At 36.4% G+C, this 19590-nt stretch overlaps 1 protein-coding gene across 23 annotated transcripts in view; it reads left to right on the top strand.

The window, feature by feature from the left end:
* The window catches only part of CADPS2 (calcium dependent secretion activator 2), a 483200-nt gene that overhangs the window by 284878 nt on the left and 178732 nt on the right, over positions 1-19590 (top strand). For all 23 annotated transcript variants that reach the window (XM_067746860.1, XM_067746861.1, XM_067746863.1 and 20 more), the window contains exon 9: positions 1402-1468. In XM_067746860.1, the coding sequence (XP_067602961.1) occupies positions 1402-1468 (67 nt within the window). The remainder of the gene's footprint in view (positions 1-1401; positions 1469-19590) is intronic.

Genomic DNA, 19590 nt, shown 5'->3' with positions numbered 1-19590 from the left:
CATAATATAAAAAACGCTGTTCTAAGTATCCATGTAGCATACATCTTTGTGTATGTATCTAATTATTTCCCTAATTCTATGATGAAGAGGTGGAGACCGTTTCTATATACTGCCATGTTATCCTACAGGAAGGTGGTCTTATGTTACACTTCACTAGCAGTGAATAAGAAATCCCATCATTTCAGCACACCTTAGCTAATATCCCATATTTTTTTCAAAAGGGGGCAAAGAGTATGTTTGTTTTGTTTTACAAAAGAGAATTATTTTCATAAGACAGAAACTAAAAATTCAAGCTAAGTTTTCAGTTTTAAAAATTGAGAGAAAGTCTGAAGACTTTAAGCCCCTAAACAAACTATTAGCTATAGTCCTTTTCTTAAATCACTCAGAATTGTTTATAAATTAAGTTAGTTTGAATAGCCTCAGCAGTGTTAAACCTCCACATTAGAAAAAGGGATTGTGATAAAATACTGAAAAGTCTTACTTTAATTTAAAAATTAGCTCTCTATTTGTCATATTTTAAACTTCTAACAATGTTTCCCACTTTTGTAGGAGGTATGTGGTATAATTTTAAATAGCCCTCCATGACACACTCATACCTGATTAATTTTTAATTTCTTCTCTTTCCTCCTTGATACTTAAGCTTACATCTGTATATTCAGTAAGAACAAAAGTTCTCTTCTCCAGTGATTGACTACTTGAATCATTTCAATTTAGGTTACTAATAGCAGTGCAAAGTTAAACAAAAGCCTTGGTTGAAACTGTGTTAAATTATACAGTGTCATCTTCATTAGTATCTAAATTTCATAGTTAGGAAAATTTGCAGTAAGAAGCTTGCATAAGTCAGGCAAATCTCCAAATTATGGAGTTGGCAGGGACCTCAGAAATCATCACATCCAGTCCTTTCATTTGATAGTTGAGGAAATGGAAACTGAGATTGGTGCAGGCACATCTCGGGAACACTCAGCTGAACAGCGACCCTTCTCCATGGGTTCTGGACTCTGCAGCCAGCTGCCTGCGAGGCCACACTCCTCAGCCCCGGTCAGCTGAGAGCTGAAACATTTGGTACTGTAGCCTCAATTCGTAGCCTTTGTCTCTCCTAAGAAATATGTATAAGAATAAAATTCCTACTGCTTCTTCGATTATCCTTTCTAACTCCAACTTCGCTCAGTTTGTGGGAAGAACTGACAGTTGACAAGCCACATAAATCAATTCCCTTTCAAAAGCCGTAGAACAGGCTCAGTCATTTTGTAACACAGAAGCTGCGTGCTGTCACAGATTCCAAATGAACTAAACTTTGCCTTTAGCAGGCTTGTTGCAAGGATGAATACCTATGGAAGAAATACGATTACGTGGAACCACACCATTCATGTAAAGTATTCTTTTACTTGTTTTTCTTACCAGATATCTGTATGCCCTTGGACAGAAGGTTTGGAAAAGATGGAAAAAACGTTACTTTGTTCTTGTTCAGGTAAGTAGACTTTTTTCCTGTCACATAATCACTCTAAGCCATTCTCAAGTTTTTTGTGGGTTGTATCTATCAATATTTACTGTATCAGAAATTAAAACTGAGAAATTTAAAATATGTTTTAATTCATTTTAAAATAAAATTGGTAAGCCCATTATATTGCCAATGCAAATAACCTTTTTATTTAAAATAACTATTTTTCAGGCCAAACATTTTAGTGATATGAGTGGCATTACTTTTTGCTTTTGTACCCCTCTTTAATATTCTGGCTTAATAAAATAGAATGCAGCTGCATTTTCACATCAGCTTCTGCCTTCAATCTGTCGCAATCTCAGGTGAAATTTAGCCTCTGGAAAACTCCGCTATACGCTCTTGAGAGAGTAAGTGTGAAACAGGCAAAGATGTTTGAATATTGTTAGAAAAATGGTTTTGACTTCCCAAGTCCCTGAAAGGATCTTGAAGAGCTCCGGGATCCCAAGAGCATACCTTGAGAGTCACTGCATTGTTCGATAGTTCATAGATAAAACTTAATACATAGAAACATGCATTTTTATAAAAATGTACCATATATATCACTTATTCACATGTACAGGTCTTTAAATTACCTTGACTGGTAGATTTGTTTGTGATAGGATTCTGAATGTAGACAGGATATTGGAATGTACACTTCAGTTGACTCTTTTTTTGTTTTGGTTTGGTTTTTGAATCATGGATGACCTTTGCTCATGGAATATACTCATTTAGTTAAAGTTACATTAGAGAATAAATTTGAGTAATAGTCATTCCATTTCATGATAAATCCAAGCTGTTTTGTTCCCAGTGAATATATATGAAAAGAGAAGCTCTCTTGGGATCCTTAACACAAAACAGTCTGTAAAATCTCATCAATTCCTAGTCACACGTAAGTAGTTTAAATAGCCCAGATCAGACTAACATGGTGAAATTCCAAGGAAAGAAAATTATTTGCTGTCTTGCAGAAATAAAGCCATCTATCAACTGCTGGATAAAATTATTTTAGTGATGTGCCATAATAGCGTGGTAACTTCACGAAAAGTATAACCTTTTCATCAAAAGTGCTTTTTTTTGCCTGGGTAAAGTGTGACTTTTTCTTATGTAAATAGAACCAATATTTGGTCAACGAGTTTAATAAAAGATGCACACACATGTGCGCACACACACTGACAATCTTTTGATACAAACCCCAAGCACTTGCTTTGAGAAAGGGCTCCCTGTTGGGAGTTCTCAGTGATCCTCCTCCAAAAACCACACCTATAAGCCATCTTCTTTGGTTTCCAGGTTTAATTTCTTGATATTGGCACAAGAATTGAAATGCATTTACCAGGCAGTTTGAGTGCAGCTCTTTCTCCAGTTATAGATGTCTCACCCACATCTAATTTGACAAGTTTGTGTTAGTGACTTGTCTTTGTCAAATCTTTCCAAGCATTCAACTGATTTTTTGTAGGAAGTGCAGCTTCTTTTTCATAGTCATATGTCATTCATTTACATAGAATCTCATAAGTTCCCATCCCATAAGTTCAATAGCTGATGTCATTGGCCTAATAAGCAAACCCTACTGACTCTTAGCAAGCCTAGAGTTTAACTGGTGGAAATATGTATGAGAGCACATGAGAATGTCACCCAGTAACCACAGATGTTCAACATGTCATACCTTTTAGTCGATATTTTTTTTTAGAGCAGTTTAGGTTCACAACAAAATTTAAAGGAAGGTACAGAGATTTCCTATATATCCTCTGTCCCCAGACATAGCCTCCTCCACTGTCAACCTCACTCACCAGAATGGTACATTTGTTACCAAGGATGAACCTACGTTGACACATCATCTTCATCAAAAGTCCGTAGTTTTTATTAGGGTTCACTTTTGGTGGTGTACCTCTGTGTATTTGGACAAACATACTATTCATTATTGTAACATCATACAAAGCATTTTCACTGCCTTGAAAATCCTCTGTGTTCTGCCTATTCATCTTCCCCTCCACCTCTGGCAACCCTTGATCTTTTTACCATAGTTTTGCCGTTTCCAGAAAGTCATAGAGTTGGAATCATGCAACATGTAGCCTTTTCAGATTAGCTTCTTTCACTTACGAATTTGCATTTAAGATTTTTCCATGTTTTTTCATAGCTCAAAAGCTCGTTTCTTTTTCGCACTAAATAATATTCCATTGTCTGGATGAATCACAGTTTATTTATTCATCTGCTGAAGGACATCTTGGTTGCTTCCAAATTTTGGCAATTATGAACTGAGCTGCTATACACGTTTGTGTGCAGGTTTTTGTATAGACATAACTTTCCAGCTCCTTTGGGTAAATGCCAAGGAATATGATTGCTGGATCATATTCATTATTTTTTTAAAGAATGAATCAGAGAGTGTTTGTTGTGTAGAGATCCAGTGAAGTGACAGTAGGCTAAAGAGTTTCTTATATACTGACTGTTTTAATATGAAAACTAGGTCTTAGCAGATCAGTGTTGAGAGGTCAAATGGACACCTCATGCTTCTGGCCAGGTAAAGTTCAAGGTAATCCTTTGCTTCTTACCTTATTTTCTGGCATATGATCACAAGAATCAAGTTATAAAACAACCACGTATACTTTATCACCCCATAAGAGAGTTTAGAAATGAAAGAAGGAAGTTGAATACTTTTGAGATCATTAATTGGTATGTCTTTTAGGAACATTAACCATGTCTTTGGAGAGCTAGAAAGTTCTCCACGTAACAAAAATATGTTTAACATTTTAAAGGCAAAATTCAGTTTAAACCGAAGGAGGTAAACCTCTATACCCCGTAATTAAAATTTAGGAGAAACACCACCAAACTATCATGAATTCAGATTTATTCTACCTAAGGTATCATTTTAAAATTTGAAGTCATATTTAAGCATTGTATCTTTACACAAATATATGTAAGTACGTGTACTCACACAAAGAATCCCATGCCCAAGTGTTTTGAGATTTACACGCCAGTAGTCTGGCAACTTTTTGAAGTTTTAAAGACAATTGAATCTTCCTTTCAATTCCAAATGTAATGGGAAGACAAATTGAATGTACCCACTTCAAAATCAAGATGGGTATGTATGGAGATTGAGCAAGAAGGATTCATTGGGAAGAGCCAGGTAGTTTTATCAGTATTTTTAAAGATAGCTCTCATTCTATTGGCAAATAGTTCATAGATCTATACCTGCAGGCTGCACTATTAAAAGGTGAAGGAGTCATTTTCAGAGAGGACAGTATACCCCTGCTGTGTCTGCTGCCGCCATCGTCAGAATGGTGCTCTGGTGATAATGTGAATCTCATCACCACTTGTGAGTGTGTATTATATGAGTGATATAGCTGGAGATCTAGCCATCAGCCCAAGAATTTGTACTCATAAAAATTGATTGAGAGTCGGGTTTGGTCAGCTGCAAAGTCATTGTTCAAAGGGAACACTTGCAGAGCTGTTGAGGTGAAGAGACTTTTCAAAGACTCTTGTATAAACATTTAAATCAGAGTTGAAAATGGGAAAATGAATTACTTATCAATGTGGGGTGTTTATTTAGCTTCTAAGTAAGATTAGTTTTGGACCCCATTTAGATTCTGAAGCCAGTATAGTGACAGTATTAATTAGATCTTTCATGTCTAAGAGGCTGCATTTGTTTTTCATGAAGGTAAATTTTGGTTCAAGCCAAACTGAAAGAACAGTGATTTTGAGGAATATGTTTGAACTCTTACCAAAACTTACATGTGTTTGTATTAAACTTATATGTGTTTGTTATGCTTATTCAGTGTTTTAGTATTACATTTGGAGGATATCATTGGCATAAAGTACTTATGACACTAATATGTTTTAGTTCATTATAATAAACCATTCAGTAGCTTTAAAATTCTATACTTGTATTTGTGATTTAACCAGACTGAATTATTTCATAATTCTGTATTCAGCTAATGCCTATTCAAAAAACTGTATGCCCCCAGATATTGCATATTCTGTGGTAATATACAAATTCCTGAATCACTCACCTATTAATACAATTATTGCTATATTTAATCTAATATTTATTATGCAAATGTGGCAGGCATTTATGGGGAGCACTTTTACTACATTATCTCTTTTACTCTTCAGAATAAGGTTTATTTGAGGGTAGGTATTATCCCCACTGTACAGATTAAATTGATGTACAAAGAGGTTATATAATTTGCCCAGAATTATACAGTTAGTAAGTGGCAGCGTCAAGTGATTAATCCAGTTCTGTCAGTCTCTAGAGGCTAAGCTCTTATGTCCTCTGTCACGGTGCCATGATCAAATGAATGCACACAACTACAATTGATCTGAAGACAAACAGAAAAAACGAATGATCACTGTGGATCCTTCATTTCACGAAGTACAAGACAGTGTCACTCCATTAAAGAAATGGCCAGTGACTGATGGCATAAAGAGTCCCATGCTCATGAAGGCCACTTACCGTATGACATGCCTGGAAACTGAAGAAGATAGACATCTGTGTTGCTTTGGCCCTGTATCAGAGTGTTCACTGCTTGTTGTCGATGTGTCAGAATCATGACTTGAAGTTGCTGCAAACAGCAGGCTATCAAGACATAATGTTAATTACACATCAGCTGAGTTGGCACAGGATATAAACAGTCAGCCATGCCCCTGAGTGATCATTACATGCTGCAGACATACGAGAACCACTCTGTTAGTGACATGCCATCAAAATCTGCTCTAAGCTTAAAGAAGTGGCTGCCCCAGCCTATTGATATCTGAAATATTCAGCACACCTGGAGAAGCACTGCAGCAGGCTACTGTCACAGTTCTGAGAATGCCACTAACTGCAGGAAATTATATGGTCTAGGTTTAGTCTTAGGACATAAGCTGATGTTTGCTTATAGTAATGCAAAGTGAATAAATATGCTTCTGTCAAGTCAAGAAAGTCATAGGGTAGTGGCTCTCTGGCTTCATGTTTTAAACTGATTTAAAATGTACAAACCCAAGACATACTCAGTATAGGATAAAACCAAACCATACACAAGTATTTATGGCAGCAAATGAAAGGCCCTCTTCAGCACCCCTCCCAGCACGGCCGCCTTATTCCAGTCTTCCCCCCCAATAGCCAAATAACCATTGCTAGTAGTTTGACCTTTTAAACTTGTTTCAGTCTAATCCAACCCTAATGGAATCATTCCATGTATTGATACATTTGTGAACTGTTTTGATCCTCCTGTTTTTTTACTGGAGTATAATTGCTTTACAGTATTGTGTTAGTTTCTGCTGTACAATGAAGTGAATCAGTTATGTGTATACATATATCCCCTCCATCCCACCCCACGCCCTATCCTACCCGTCTAGGTCATCACAGAGCACTGAGCTGAGCTTCCTGTGCTATACTGCAAGTTCCCACTAGCTGTCTGTTTTACACAAAGTAGTGTATTTATGTCAAACTTGATCTCCCAATTCATCCCACCACCCCCTTCATCCCCTGTGTCCACACATCCGTTCTCTATGTCTGCGTCTTCTCTATTGCTGCCCTGCAAATAGGTTCATCTGTACCATTTTTCTAGATTCCACATATATGTGTTAATATACGATATTTGTTTTTCTCTTTCTGACTTACTTCACTTTGTATGACAGACTCTATGTCCATCCACATCTCTACAAATGACCCAATTTCATTCTTTTTTACGGCTGAGTAATATTCCATTGTATATATGTACCACTTCTTCTTTTAAAATATATCATAAAGTTACCATGTCAGTATTTTAAAATCTGTTTTATTCTTTTTAATGGACGATTGGATCCCATAGTGTAGATTAAGATAATTTATACAACAATTCCCCTTTTTGAGACAGTTAAGTTCCTTTTTTTAATCAACAAATAATGCTGGAATCAATATATATGCATAATCTTTAGGTGTATTGGGAGTATTCCTATAGAAATGAAATTGCTGGGCCAAAGGCATAGATACCTATAATACGAAGTAAGATTTATAAAGCTCTAGCTGACTCATGAATGCTTAAATACTCACCAAAACTTTTTTTTTTAATTTGTCTTTTTTTATAGTTAATGGTCATTATGTGTCGAGTTGCATGTATTATCTTTCAAAATGCACGTGTGAAAGAAACTCGAAAATTCTTATGGTTGTGGAGCTTATTTGGAGCAAAATCTCAGAGGAAAAGAATTTTTTTAAGTTTCATTTTTAAGATAACTTTTGCTTTGTGATAATTGAGTTTTCCATAGCCAAAAAAAAAAAGAACCAAAAACAAGAAAATGGCCATATTAATTTATACAGTTTACCTTTGGGCATTAGCGAACTAATGCACTTACTCTTCAAAATGGTTCTAAAATATCATTTACCTATGTCTCAAGAGCTAAAACTATATAAGAAAGTAGAGTGCGAGTAGGGCCGAATTTGGTAAGGAGTATCTCATACAGATCAGGATATGATCGCAAATGCGAAAATTCCTCTTTTGCATATACCCTGTGTTCCCTTAAAATTTGTGTTGTTATTTTCATGTTTAGATTGCAAAGAAATGTCTATTTCTCTTCTTTTCTAGCTCATATCTATATGAAAGAGCAAAGGCCCTATGAATGAGCAATGTGCAATATTGTGACAATATCCTTTATCTGAATTAAATTTTAATGGGCTTAATTTTTTTGTTTTATAAAATCAACTTTAAAATGCTGTATGTGTATATCTTTATGTATATGCATGCATTCGTATGCATATATATCTTTACACATACATGTGTAGTGTTCCTGCCACATAATTAAGACTTGGTAAATGTAAGATAAATTAATATCTCACCTTTAATTTGGGTTCCTTCTCAAACCTCTATATGGAACATAAAAACTGACTTATATTTGAGCATAGTTGAACCAAAACGTTGGTGTCGTCTTTGATGACTCTTTTTTCATTGCCCCCATGTCCGTCAGAAAATACTGTTTTATCTGCAGCCAGAACAGTATCCTGCTTACATTCAATTCTTTCCATCTTCTCTGCTCCTGTTCTAGTTGAAACCACTATTATCTTCACATGGATTTTCACAATAGAATCCCAGCTGTTCTCCCTGCTTCTACTTTCTACCATTCTCTTTACAATCTATTCTTCACATTGCCAGAATAATCTATTTGAAGCATAACTCAGATTTTGCCAATTTTCTGTCTAAATCCCTCCATGACTTCCCATTACACTTAGAATAACCTCTGACTCTAACCTAGAGAAGGTCCTATATATTGTACATATTGTGGCCTCTAGCTTCCTCTTTGATGAGTCCCTGCCTGTGTCTGAGCAGCACCGTGACTTGTAATGCCCTGCGCCCAGATTAATCGCAGTGCCAAGAGCTGGAGTTTAGCACCTCCAAGTCACCAGCCCCCTCTCTCAAATATATGATAATATGAGTTTATTTCTAAAGTGTGATTCCTATGCAAATATGCCTTTGAATTAAGTCTCCCTACCTTTCTTCCACTCAGTTGTTGCTTGGCTACCCCTAAATGCATCTAAAGAAATTCTGAACATTTTTTCTACTGCTTATATTTCCTCTGTGACTGGCTCATTCTACCTACCCACTTAGGTATCAGGTCAAATGTCACCTTAAATAGGTCTTTTTTACCCACCCAATCTACAGTGACTCCCTGTCACATTACCCTGTTTTATATTTTTCAGAGCATTTTTCTCTAATCAAAGTTGTCATCCTTATATATCGATTTTTTAATTATCTCTTTACCCCTTCTAGAATATATGCTCCATGAAAATAAGGACCTTGTCTTTCTTATAATCTACTGTGAGTAGAAACTGCCGAAATATTTGTTCAATAAAAGAGTATATGTGAATCGGTCTGAGCATTGTTTTAAAAAGACTGCCTTTCCTCTTTCTAATTTATGCACTGATTGCTAAATCTTTTTTATGCCATTTGGTCAAGACAGTAAATATATATTTCCTTCAAATCCATCATGATCTTGAAGATATATTCATTTTCCTTGATTAAATTAAGCTCTGGGATTTTTTTTTTTTTTTTAAATAACTCTAGCAGCACCTTTGGCCTCTGCCAAGAACATTTCCAGCTAAGGATTTTTAAGCCTTAATCTTTACTGAAATTAGACGGTGGCAGTTGCTAAGCTGCCAGCTGTTAACATGATCCCTGCGGTAGGAATACAGCACACGAACCTGAATGCTGTGGTGTCTAAGAACTCACCGTTAGCGGTTACACCTGTGGACACAGACAGGTGTGAAACAGGTTGGCAATTGAAAATAAAATGGGAGGTTTCTCAGACCAGATGCAGGTACCTCGTGGGACCTCAGCAACTCAGGTGCCCCATCAGAGGTAATGATGCCAAAACCTGATTTAACGCTGTCCTCAGATTAAAGTCTGTTTATATCCCCTAATTCTCAACAAATCCATTCTTTATGGAGTTATTAAGAGTGGATTGGGTTAAGGATATTGAATGTTTATCATTGCTCTGTCTCTCCACTGAATGGATTTTCAATTGCAATTATAGTATATAAGCTTATAAGTAAGCTTATACATGAAAACAAATGCTAGATCAGAATAGGTCAGACCACCTGTTTCTATCTAACTCCCTGGTATGTGAAGATGGAGCAGAGTGGAGGCTGCAAGACTGCCTTCAGCTGGAAGCATGGGGAGCATGGTAAACCCCGGCCCCTGTAGCTTATCCTTCAGGAGCATACATTAACTGTTAGTGCCAACTGATACTGACAGTTCTTTTCGTTCAGAGTGCAACTTCTCCAGTTTACCCTCACTCTGGAGACTGGCGAGCAAACCAGTAGCTACAAGGTGTTGACACTATTCTGAAGGATTCACTTGAATATATCCTACAGGTTCATTGTAGGGTTTGCCTCTGGAATGTGATTTAGCATGACCTTGCAAAAGAGATGGGCAAAAGTGAAGGTGCTTGGGGACGTTAGAGGAATCAAACGCATAAAACACAGCATCATTTTATGGAAGCGGAACCAGGAACCAATGAGTCAAAAGGATAGTGTTCGTAGTTAGTTGCTTCCTGAGCCAGAGTATTCGAAAGCCAAACTGCACTTTTTTCAGTTGTCTCCTGGGTCCGATTTCCTAATTGTCAGTGACAGCTTCGTTGGTCGTTGGTATTTTGTTACTCTTCCATCTGTACTCTTCATTAAAACTCTGGGCCCAATTATCTGTGATAGACTCCAGGACTGTTAGGGGACTTTTGAGATATTAGAGTAAACAAAATATTAAAAGAAGTACAAAATAATACATATTTAATACCATTTAAATTACCATGACTTTCAAAAGTAGGCGATCTCTCTAAAGCTGGAGGTTTTTTTGGCTTTGGGTTTTTTTCTTGGTATCTCTAAACATTTTGAAATTGGTACTTAAACATATCCATCATGTTAAGAGATAATTGTATTATTTAAAGGTAACTAGAAATACAATACGTAAAGCAGAAAACAGCAACTGAACCTGTACTTCAGGTTATATAAAGAAAAGAGCAACGTTGATGTAAGCGTTTTACACTGACTGAAAAAAACAAGTAGCCTTTTGGCGGGTAGTTTTTAAGGCTAGATCTTAAATAGCAAGCACATTTTTAGCACTTTAGGTGCGTTATGCATATTAATTCTGGATTGTTTAATGTGTGACAACACGAACATGATTTATATAAAGAGCTTTAGAGATTAATCTTTATTGTTTTAAGAGAATAATTTTTTTAAATATACATTGAAATATGTATTCAAGATAATGTCCATTAGAAATGGAGGGACTAATATCTAAAACTACATTTAAAAGCATCTCCAATTTTTCTTCTCCCTCAGTTTCTTGTTCATTTACATATTCATTCAACAGGTATCTTCAGTAACATAGTCACTGTCTGCTTAATGGAAAGAAACAACGCTTGAGACTGGGGAGAAATAGAAAGCTAAAGGGGGAGAGAACCAAGTGAGGCTGGAAAGCAGAAGGCTGAGGCGTGAAAGTCAACAGTCCTTAGTCATTCCCAGCATGGAAGCATACAGCCCCCAAATCGAGTCAATCCCCAAGTCAGTCAGGTATCTTCACACCTGTTGCAGAACAAACTGCATCTCTAACCCACAGTGAAATGACTCTAGGAAGACACAAAAGCATAGAGAGAAGGTTGATGGTTCCCTGACAGTTGGATTTGATTTATTGGGAGACCACTGCATAACAGGCAAGCATTGTGCTAGGTGCTCTATGTCAGTATCTCCAGTTCTCTCAAAGCCCTTTATAACATGAGTCATTGTTGTCTCTGTTTTACAGAAAATCAAACTGAACTATACAGGGCTTAAAGTAATTTGTCCACAGTCTTGTCAAAGATAAGTTGGAAAGAATAAGGTTAAGCAATTGAGGGGGATATGAAACTGGGACTTGGATTTGAAATGGCAGACTCATTTGTTAAGCCCGGCTTATCCCCCTTCACTTCCAATTGAAATGCTTCCAATATTGAAATACGATTGTCTTCAGAGAGCCCTTTTCTGGCCACATTATCAAAAATAGACTCCCTTCAATGACATACTCTTTGCTCTGCTTTATTTTTCTTCAAAGCAATTCACCACCCAAAATTGTTGTAGGTATCTCCTTGTTTATTTGTAATTCAGTCTTCTCCACCTCACTATGTGAGATTGATTTTATTTTTCTAATTTTTTTTTTCTGATTCTGGTGCTGGGGACATTGTTGTATCCTCAAGGCCTAGAAAAATACACTGTAGTTATTCAGTAAGTATTTGTTGAATGAATGAATGAATAACAGGGGAAAAACGACCCATAAGAACATGGAAGAAGATAATAAAAATTGTAGATGTACATGAAACTACAGCCCGTTACTTACCATTCTGACTAGTAAGGAATGAAAGACTAATTCTCACAGTTCTAAAAGGTATCAAGGAAGGACCAGATGTGTCTTCCTAAAAAAAGACCAGTTAGGCAGGAGCAGTCACATCAGTCTTCAAACTGTTTTCCTAGTATGTCCCTTAAATTAAATTTTTTACAACTATAGATCACTGTAAACTTTTTATCATAAATTTAAATAGTTGCAACAGATGCAGATTCTAAAATAAAACCATTAAATTAATCGTAAAAATGCTCAATAGAATTTACATGCTGTTGTGATTTTATATGCACCTGTAACCATTGCAAATTGTATATTATTAGCTTTTTCTCCTTGAATTCTTATTTCTATGACTGTTCCCCAACAGAATTTTATTCTTAGGAAATAAGTATTATGCATCAAAATTTTTTTTATCACTCTATCACACTTCTCTGCAGTTAAAAATGTGTACAGGGCTTCCCTGGTGGCACAGTGGTTGAGAGTCCGCCTGCCGATGCAGGGGACACGGGTTCGTGCCCTGGTCTGGGAAGATCCCACATGCCGCAGATAGGCTTGGCCCGTGAGCCATGGCCGTTGAGCCTGTGCTCCGCAACGGGAGAGGCAACAACAGTGAGAGGCCCGCGTACCGAGAAAAAAAAAAAAAAAAAGATGTGTATGTTGCCTCGTATTTCCTTAACACTCAACTACTGAACTTAATAGAGTGTATCTACAGAGATATACTGTAGATATACTCTATTTGATGGGAAATAGGGTATATCTACAGTATATGTAATTTGATGGGAAATTGTGTGACTTGAGAGTAGTATACATCCAAGAAGTTGTTCATGAATAAAAGCACTAGAAAATATTATAGTATGGGTGGAGATTCAGAAAAGATACAATTCACCTTCCTGAAAATATTTAAAGTGGAGTTCCTGATATTTGAAAGGTGAATGAGTGTGGTATCTCAGAAATATCAAACTTAAAATATAAAAGATTAAAAGAGCATAATGATAAGAAATAGCTAAATCTAAATTACTGTTATAAAATATTTTGACTCAAAAACGTGAAAGATGATTCCTAAAATACGTTATAGGTATATGAAGTAATTAAGTAATAATAACAATATGTGAAAACTAAACTCCCGATTTTGTGAAAGTTAATGAATGGAGTGATAAAAATAAGCTACATTTTTCAGGTTCTATAAGACACAGTAAAAAATGATTTGTCTTTCAATAAATAGAGAAAAGATAGGGTCAATGATGTCTTTGAAAACTTTTAAAGTAACTAGTATAGATTAAAAATAGGATGCCAAGGAAATGGTAGTAGCCATATTACAGAAGACAGCGATGTATACGTATATATATGAATATTTAGTATAAATGAGTTAAATGGACCTAGTAACATTCTCGGAGTGGGATAAAAACCAAAATCCATATGTGAGATACACCACAAACAAAAGGCCAAAACACAGAGAAAGTAGGATGACAGTATTAAATTCAGACCAATTAAAATTCAAGAGAAGTATTAAATATATGAAAGGATTATAATTTTATATTGTTTAAAGATATAGTTAACAGTACTATAAAACAAATGATGGTGATTTATTGAATATGTACCTGAGAGAAATGCCTCAACTTGCTTGCTGTTCAACTCACTTTTCTTTCTCTCCCCTACCCTTAGTAGTCTTTGATTATAGTTTCTTACCGATACCTAACTAAATACCTTATAGCTCTCTTAAATAGTAACTTTGCCAGAAATTAAGGGGCAATTGGCTTGTTATTTGGGAATACAGTTTTTAAGTTTCAGAATGTGAATTAGAATGTGGTATATCGTAAGGAGTACTTACTGGATTGAGGAGACTTGTGTTCTGCACTCAAGATGACCATCTCCTTCTGGGTGACCTCAGGAAAGTCAGTTTCCACATCCGTGAACTCTCAAGTTGAGGTCGCAACCTCAGGGATCCATAACCCTCATCCCTCAATACCAGTATGTTTCAGAGGATAATCATATGTTGTCTTTTCAGTGATGTTTAGCTCTGAGAGTAACTATTTGTCACTTAGTGAGACTTGAGTCCTCTAGATATCACAGCCTCTTGTTTCCAAAGTATTAAAACTCCTCACCACATGATTGAAATCTGTGATTCTAGCAAATGTAACAATATTTTATTCCATTGGTGAATTTTTACTGATTAAGTAAATACCTTGTAGAATGTTAGGACAATACTATCAAAAAGTGTTGCACCCTGGTGGTGCAGTGGTTAAGAATCCGCCTGCCAATGCAGGGGTCACAGGTTTGAGCCCTGGTCCGGGAAGATCCCGCGTGCTGCAGAGCAACTAAGCCCATGCGCCACGACTACTAAGCCTGCATGCCACAACTACTGAAGCCCATGCACAGCAACGAAGTCCCAACTCAGTCAAAAAATTAATTAATTAATTTTTTAAAAAAAGTAAATCTATAATGTTGAGAAGTACAATCCCATGTATTATTATATAATGTGTATCTGATATATGTAAGATCTGGGATTTTGAATGAAATTATACATTTTATGATGTTCCACTACAATTTTAAAACTGCTTACTGTTTTTTTCTGATCAGTTTTCAGTACATTTCATTATTTTGGCCTTGTTTTTTTCTCTAAGTAGAAATACATAAAATATAGACAGATCTCTTTACTTTTATGAACCACTTATTTTTGAGAAGGTTAAGAATTTCTTTTTAATATGAATAGTCACTCCCTAACTAGTTGTTTCCCATATTATTTTTTGCTATATTATCTGTTGTTTCACTTTGTTTTTCCTGCATTTTCTTAGCATTTTGATGACTGTGGTCACATCACAGCTGTGTATCCTGAAGGAGTAAGATCTGGGTCCCCGTGGCCCTCACAGGTGTGCCCATCACATAATGGGTACTCAAGACAGGCTCTTTAGATGAAGGAATGAATTTGGCCTCATGTTTATTATTTCCTGAACATTTTAAGTGGAGTGTTCGACATTCAAAAACTCAAATATCATTTGTGTGCCAAGTAGTGGAGGATCCATTTAAGTACACGTTGGGTAATTTGGGCTGCTGGATTATTAGTATTATTTTTTTTTAACAAGATAAGTATGTGATTTGTACTTTCAGATAGAATACGTTTTCAAATGTGGCTTCATAGAATATTTATCGAACTGAAATAAGTTGGATTTCGTGGAGAAATTAAAAGGCAGGGACTATATGCCAGACAGTGTAGGAGCCAGTGAGGCAAGAACAGGGAACAACACACAGGAAATGCAGTTAGAAAGGTAAAGGGGACACGTTTGTCAGGGTCTTGGAAGGGGGAGTAGGGTTTTACTAGATAAAGAAATACATGGAAAGTGGGATTTTAAAGACGAAGGTGGTATTTTCCTGCTCGGCAGTTCAGGTGAAGAAATGCATAGAAGTGGGCGAGTCTTGCCGGATAGCCTGTCTGGAGTAGCAGATGCAGTGGTTGCTTGTACTCCAGCTAGTAATTACTGGAGATTGTTGCTAACCCTTGCAAGGAAGCAGACCTCTCTCCCAGCGGGTTCCAGATCGTTCCTGTGGTGATTTGTCAGGAGACTTTCTTTTAGTCAGGTTTTGAAGACTCTCCAAAAGAATGAAATGGAAAACATGAATGATTTGCTTAATAAATAGTTCTATTTTGTTAATAATTGATCACAAAATGATGACTTTGGAATAGTCTCTGGTGTCTAATAATTATGTTTTAATTATAAGACAAATTTGAACATATGTTTGGTTTTATATACTATCCATCATAGATTTTTTTTTTTCCTGGAATGTGGTGAAAAAGACACGTATAGTCTCTCTCATGCATATAAAACTTAGACCTACTATTCAGAAACTCCATAAAACAAAATTAGAATCGAGAGTTAGCCAAAGGGTTTAAATTGGTGGTGTTGGCTAGTCATAAAAATAATGCTAAGAATTATTTTATGGCAAACATCTAGAAATATGATATAATACACATCTTTTTACATACGTAACTGTAAGAAGAAAGGAAAACCTCAGGGACCAAATAGTGAAGCTTGTGAGTTGACGTTGTGGCTGTCCTGGGGCTGGGGTATGGGACAAGGGATATTGATGTTGGTCTGTCAGGGGCTAGGGATTTTATTGTTCAAGAGAAAGAAAACATACCCTGAGGCATTCTCAAAGTGGGAATTTGGAACAGAGACTTTCTCCTAAAGAACGTAAAAGAGTTAGATTTCAGGGAAATGGTAGACTAGAAAAAGCCTGCCCTCAGGCTGGTAAATTTCTGTTTGGCCTTAGGTTTGGAATGTGGAGTAAAATAGATGCCTGAGAATGTAACTGTTAGCCTTGACTTAGAAAGTTTTGAAGTTCTAATTTATTTCTCCAAATATAAGGGAAACATCCAAGTTAAGAAATTAACATAAAAAAGTACTTCTGGATTGGTGATACATCTGAGGCATCTGGCATTAAAAAAAAATTTTTTTTTTTAGAGAAATGATCCCTTAACCTAGGCTTTATAAGAGATCTACAGATAAAACTGTGCTGGATATGAGCTCGTAATTTAAAATTATAGAATAATAAACTATTTGCACCCCCAAGAATTTCAGTAATAGAAATATCACATATATAAACTATAAAATAATTGTATTTAAGGCATTGAAATTTATAAGTGGGTTCAGAAGTGTAAGAAAAGAACAAAACAACAACAGAAAAGAATGTAACACTATGAAATAATAAACAAGCAGGTTTGGAAAGGGACTATGCACAGCTACTAACTAAAAATGTAAAGCAGTCATTGAAATTACACCCTTATTGGACATGTTAAACAGTAGGTTAGACACATCTGAAGAGAAAGTTAGTGATGTAATTAATGATAGCGTATTAGTTATAATCTGAAGAAATAACTCAGAATTCAGCATACAGAAATGCAGAAACATGAAACATGTAAAGAGGTTAAAAGATGTGGAGGAAAGAATCTACAGTTTCAAGATACTTCTGATAGAATTGGAAGAAAAGGCAGTATACAGGAAAAATGGGGCAGATGCAACCTTTGAAAAAATACTGAACAAGATTCTAAAATTGATACAAGTCATGCATTATCAGATATAAGAAATACAACAAATACTAACTACGGTAAATATAAAAGTAGAAGTTTTGCAGCGCAACTGCAGGACAACAGAGATAAAGAGAACATTTAAGAGAAACCAGAGAGAAAAGGCAGATTAACTACAAGGGAACCACAACTGGATTTCCATCAGACTTTTCAACTTAGATATATAAGCCTTCTGACAATGGGGTAGTATCTTCAAAGTGCTGAAAGATTACTAGCCTAAAATACTATATATAACCAACTAAACCATCATTAATAAGTAAGGGAGAATTAAAGACATTTTAAAAGAAAAAGAAAAACTGACTCAGCTTTTGCTGAAAGGAAGGAAGAAGGAAATTGAACTCAGAATGATGGAGTGTAATTCAAGAAGTAATGGTCACAAACAAAATATGGGTAAAGACAAGGGCGAGGGCCTCCCTAGTGGAGCAGTGGATAAGAATCTGCCTGCCAATGCAGGGGACACAGATTCCTTCCCTGGTCCAGGAAGATCCCACACGCCGCGGAGCAACTAAGCCCGTGTGCCACAACTACTGAGCCCACGTGCCTAGAGCCCGTGCTCCGCAACAAGAGTAGCCCCTGCTCGCTGCAACTAGAGGAAGCCCACAGACAGCAACAAAGACCCAACGCAGCCAAAATAAATAAATAAAAATTAAAAAAAGAAAAGGACAAGGGCAAATAAATATTGACTAGATAACATATTTGATAATGAATATTTTCTGACTAAATGTTAATATTAGTATATTAATAATAGTATTAGTACAGTAATATTTAGTATTACTTAATACTAAGTATTAAGTATACTTAGTATACTTAAGTATAATTAAGTATTACCTTATTTATTACTAAAATAAGGTAGAATTAGCATATAATGAGCACTGCTTTGTAAGATGGGAGCTGGTGATAGAAGCAAAGCACTCAGTTTTCTACACTTAGGAGATGAGTTAAAAGCAAAAGAAATAGATATTTGGCCATCATCCCCATTCTAACACAGAGCTTCTAAAACCCTGAGAGTTTCCTAAGTAATGAGAGTGATAAAGGTGTTATGTTGATGCAGTGACTTTGGGAAGCACCTTAGGCTGGTTGTCAGGAGAAACAACCACAGGATTAGAGGGCTGGAACTTTCAGTCCCACCCACCCTGACCTCTGGGGCAGGGAGAGGGGTTGGTGGTTGAATAAATCTCCAGTGATCAGTGATTTAATCAATCATGTCGATGTAATGAAGCTTCAAAAACCCAAAAGGAGGGCGTTCAAGAGAGCTTCCAGGTTGGTGAACACATGGAGATCTGGGGAGAATGGAGTGCTGGGAGAGAGCATGGACACTCCTCACTGTTTCTCCATACCTCGCCCCATGCATCTCTTCCATCTGGCATTTCCTGAGTTATATTCTTTTATAATAAGCCTGTGATCTAGTAAATAAATGGGTTTCTTGAGTTTTATCAGTCTCTCTAGCAAATTAATTGAACCCGAGGGGGTGTGTGGGGCAATACTGGGAACCTCTGATCTATAGCCATTTGGTCAGAAGTACAGGTAACAGCTTGGACTTGCAACTGGCCTCTGAAGTACAGGAGGGGGTCATGGGAACCTCCAGTCTGTAACCGGTTGACCAGAGCACAGGTAAACAACCTAGGCTTGCAACTGGCATCTCAAGTAGGGGGAGTGGGAGGGCAAGCTTTTCAGACTGAACCCTTCACCTGTGGAATCTGATGCTATCTCCTGGCAGATAGTATCACAATTGAGTTAAGTTGTAGGAAAACCAGCTGCTGTCCAGAGCATTGTTTGGTGGTGGTACAGAAACCACCCCTCACCCTCTCCCCACACACAGGTTGGAACTAGGTCCAGAAACCTACAAGAACTTACATGTAAAATAAAAGTTTTAAAGCATGAGTGGAAATAATAAACACAAAATTCAGCATAATGATTACCTCTGGGGAGAGAGAAAAGGAAATGGGTTTGAGTAGGTGTAATATGTAGGCATTAACTTTTTCTGTCCGAAGGAGCTGGGGTCGGGGGTGGGGGCTTAAAGCATATATATACATATATATATGTGTATATATATATGTATATATATGTATAAGAAGTTATGATTGAACAAAGCTGAATGGGGGGTATATACATGTTAATATATTATCATGTTTTTTACGCTTGAAATATTTCATAATATTTTTAAGCTAACACTATGTTAAATCACTTTATGGAAGAATGGTGGGATTTTGGACTAAGTTAAGTAAGAGAGT

Source organism: Pseudorca crassidens, chromosome 8 (genome assembly GCF_039906515.1).
Source record: "Pseudorca crassidens isolate mPseCra1 chromosome 8, mPseCra1.hap1, whole genome shotgun sequence".
Taxonomy (NCBI): domain Eukaryota; kingdom Metazoa; phylum Chordata; class Mammalia; order Artiodactyla; family Delphinidae; genus Pseudorca; species Pseudorca crassidens.
The sequence above is the reverse complement of the archived record's forward strand: the minus strand, read 5'-3'. Positions and strand labels throughout refer to the sequence as shown.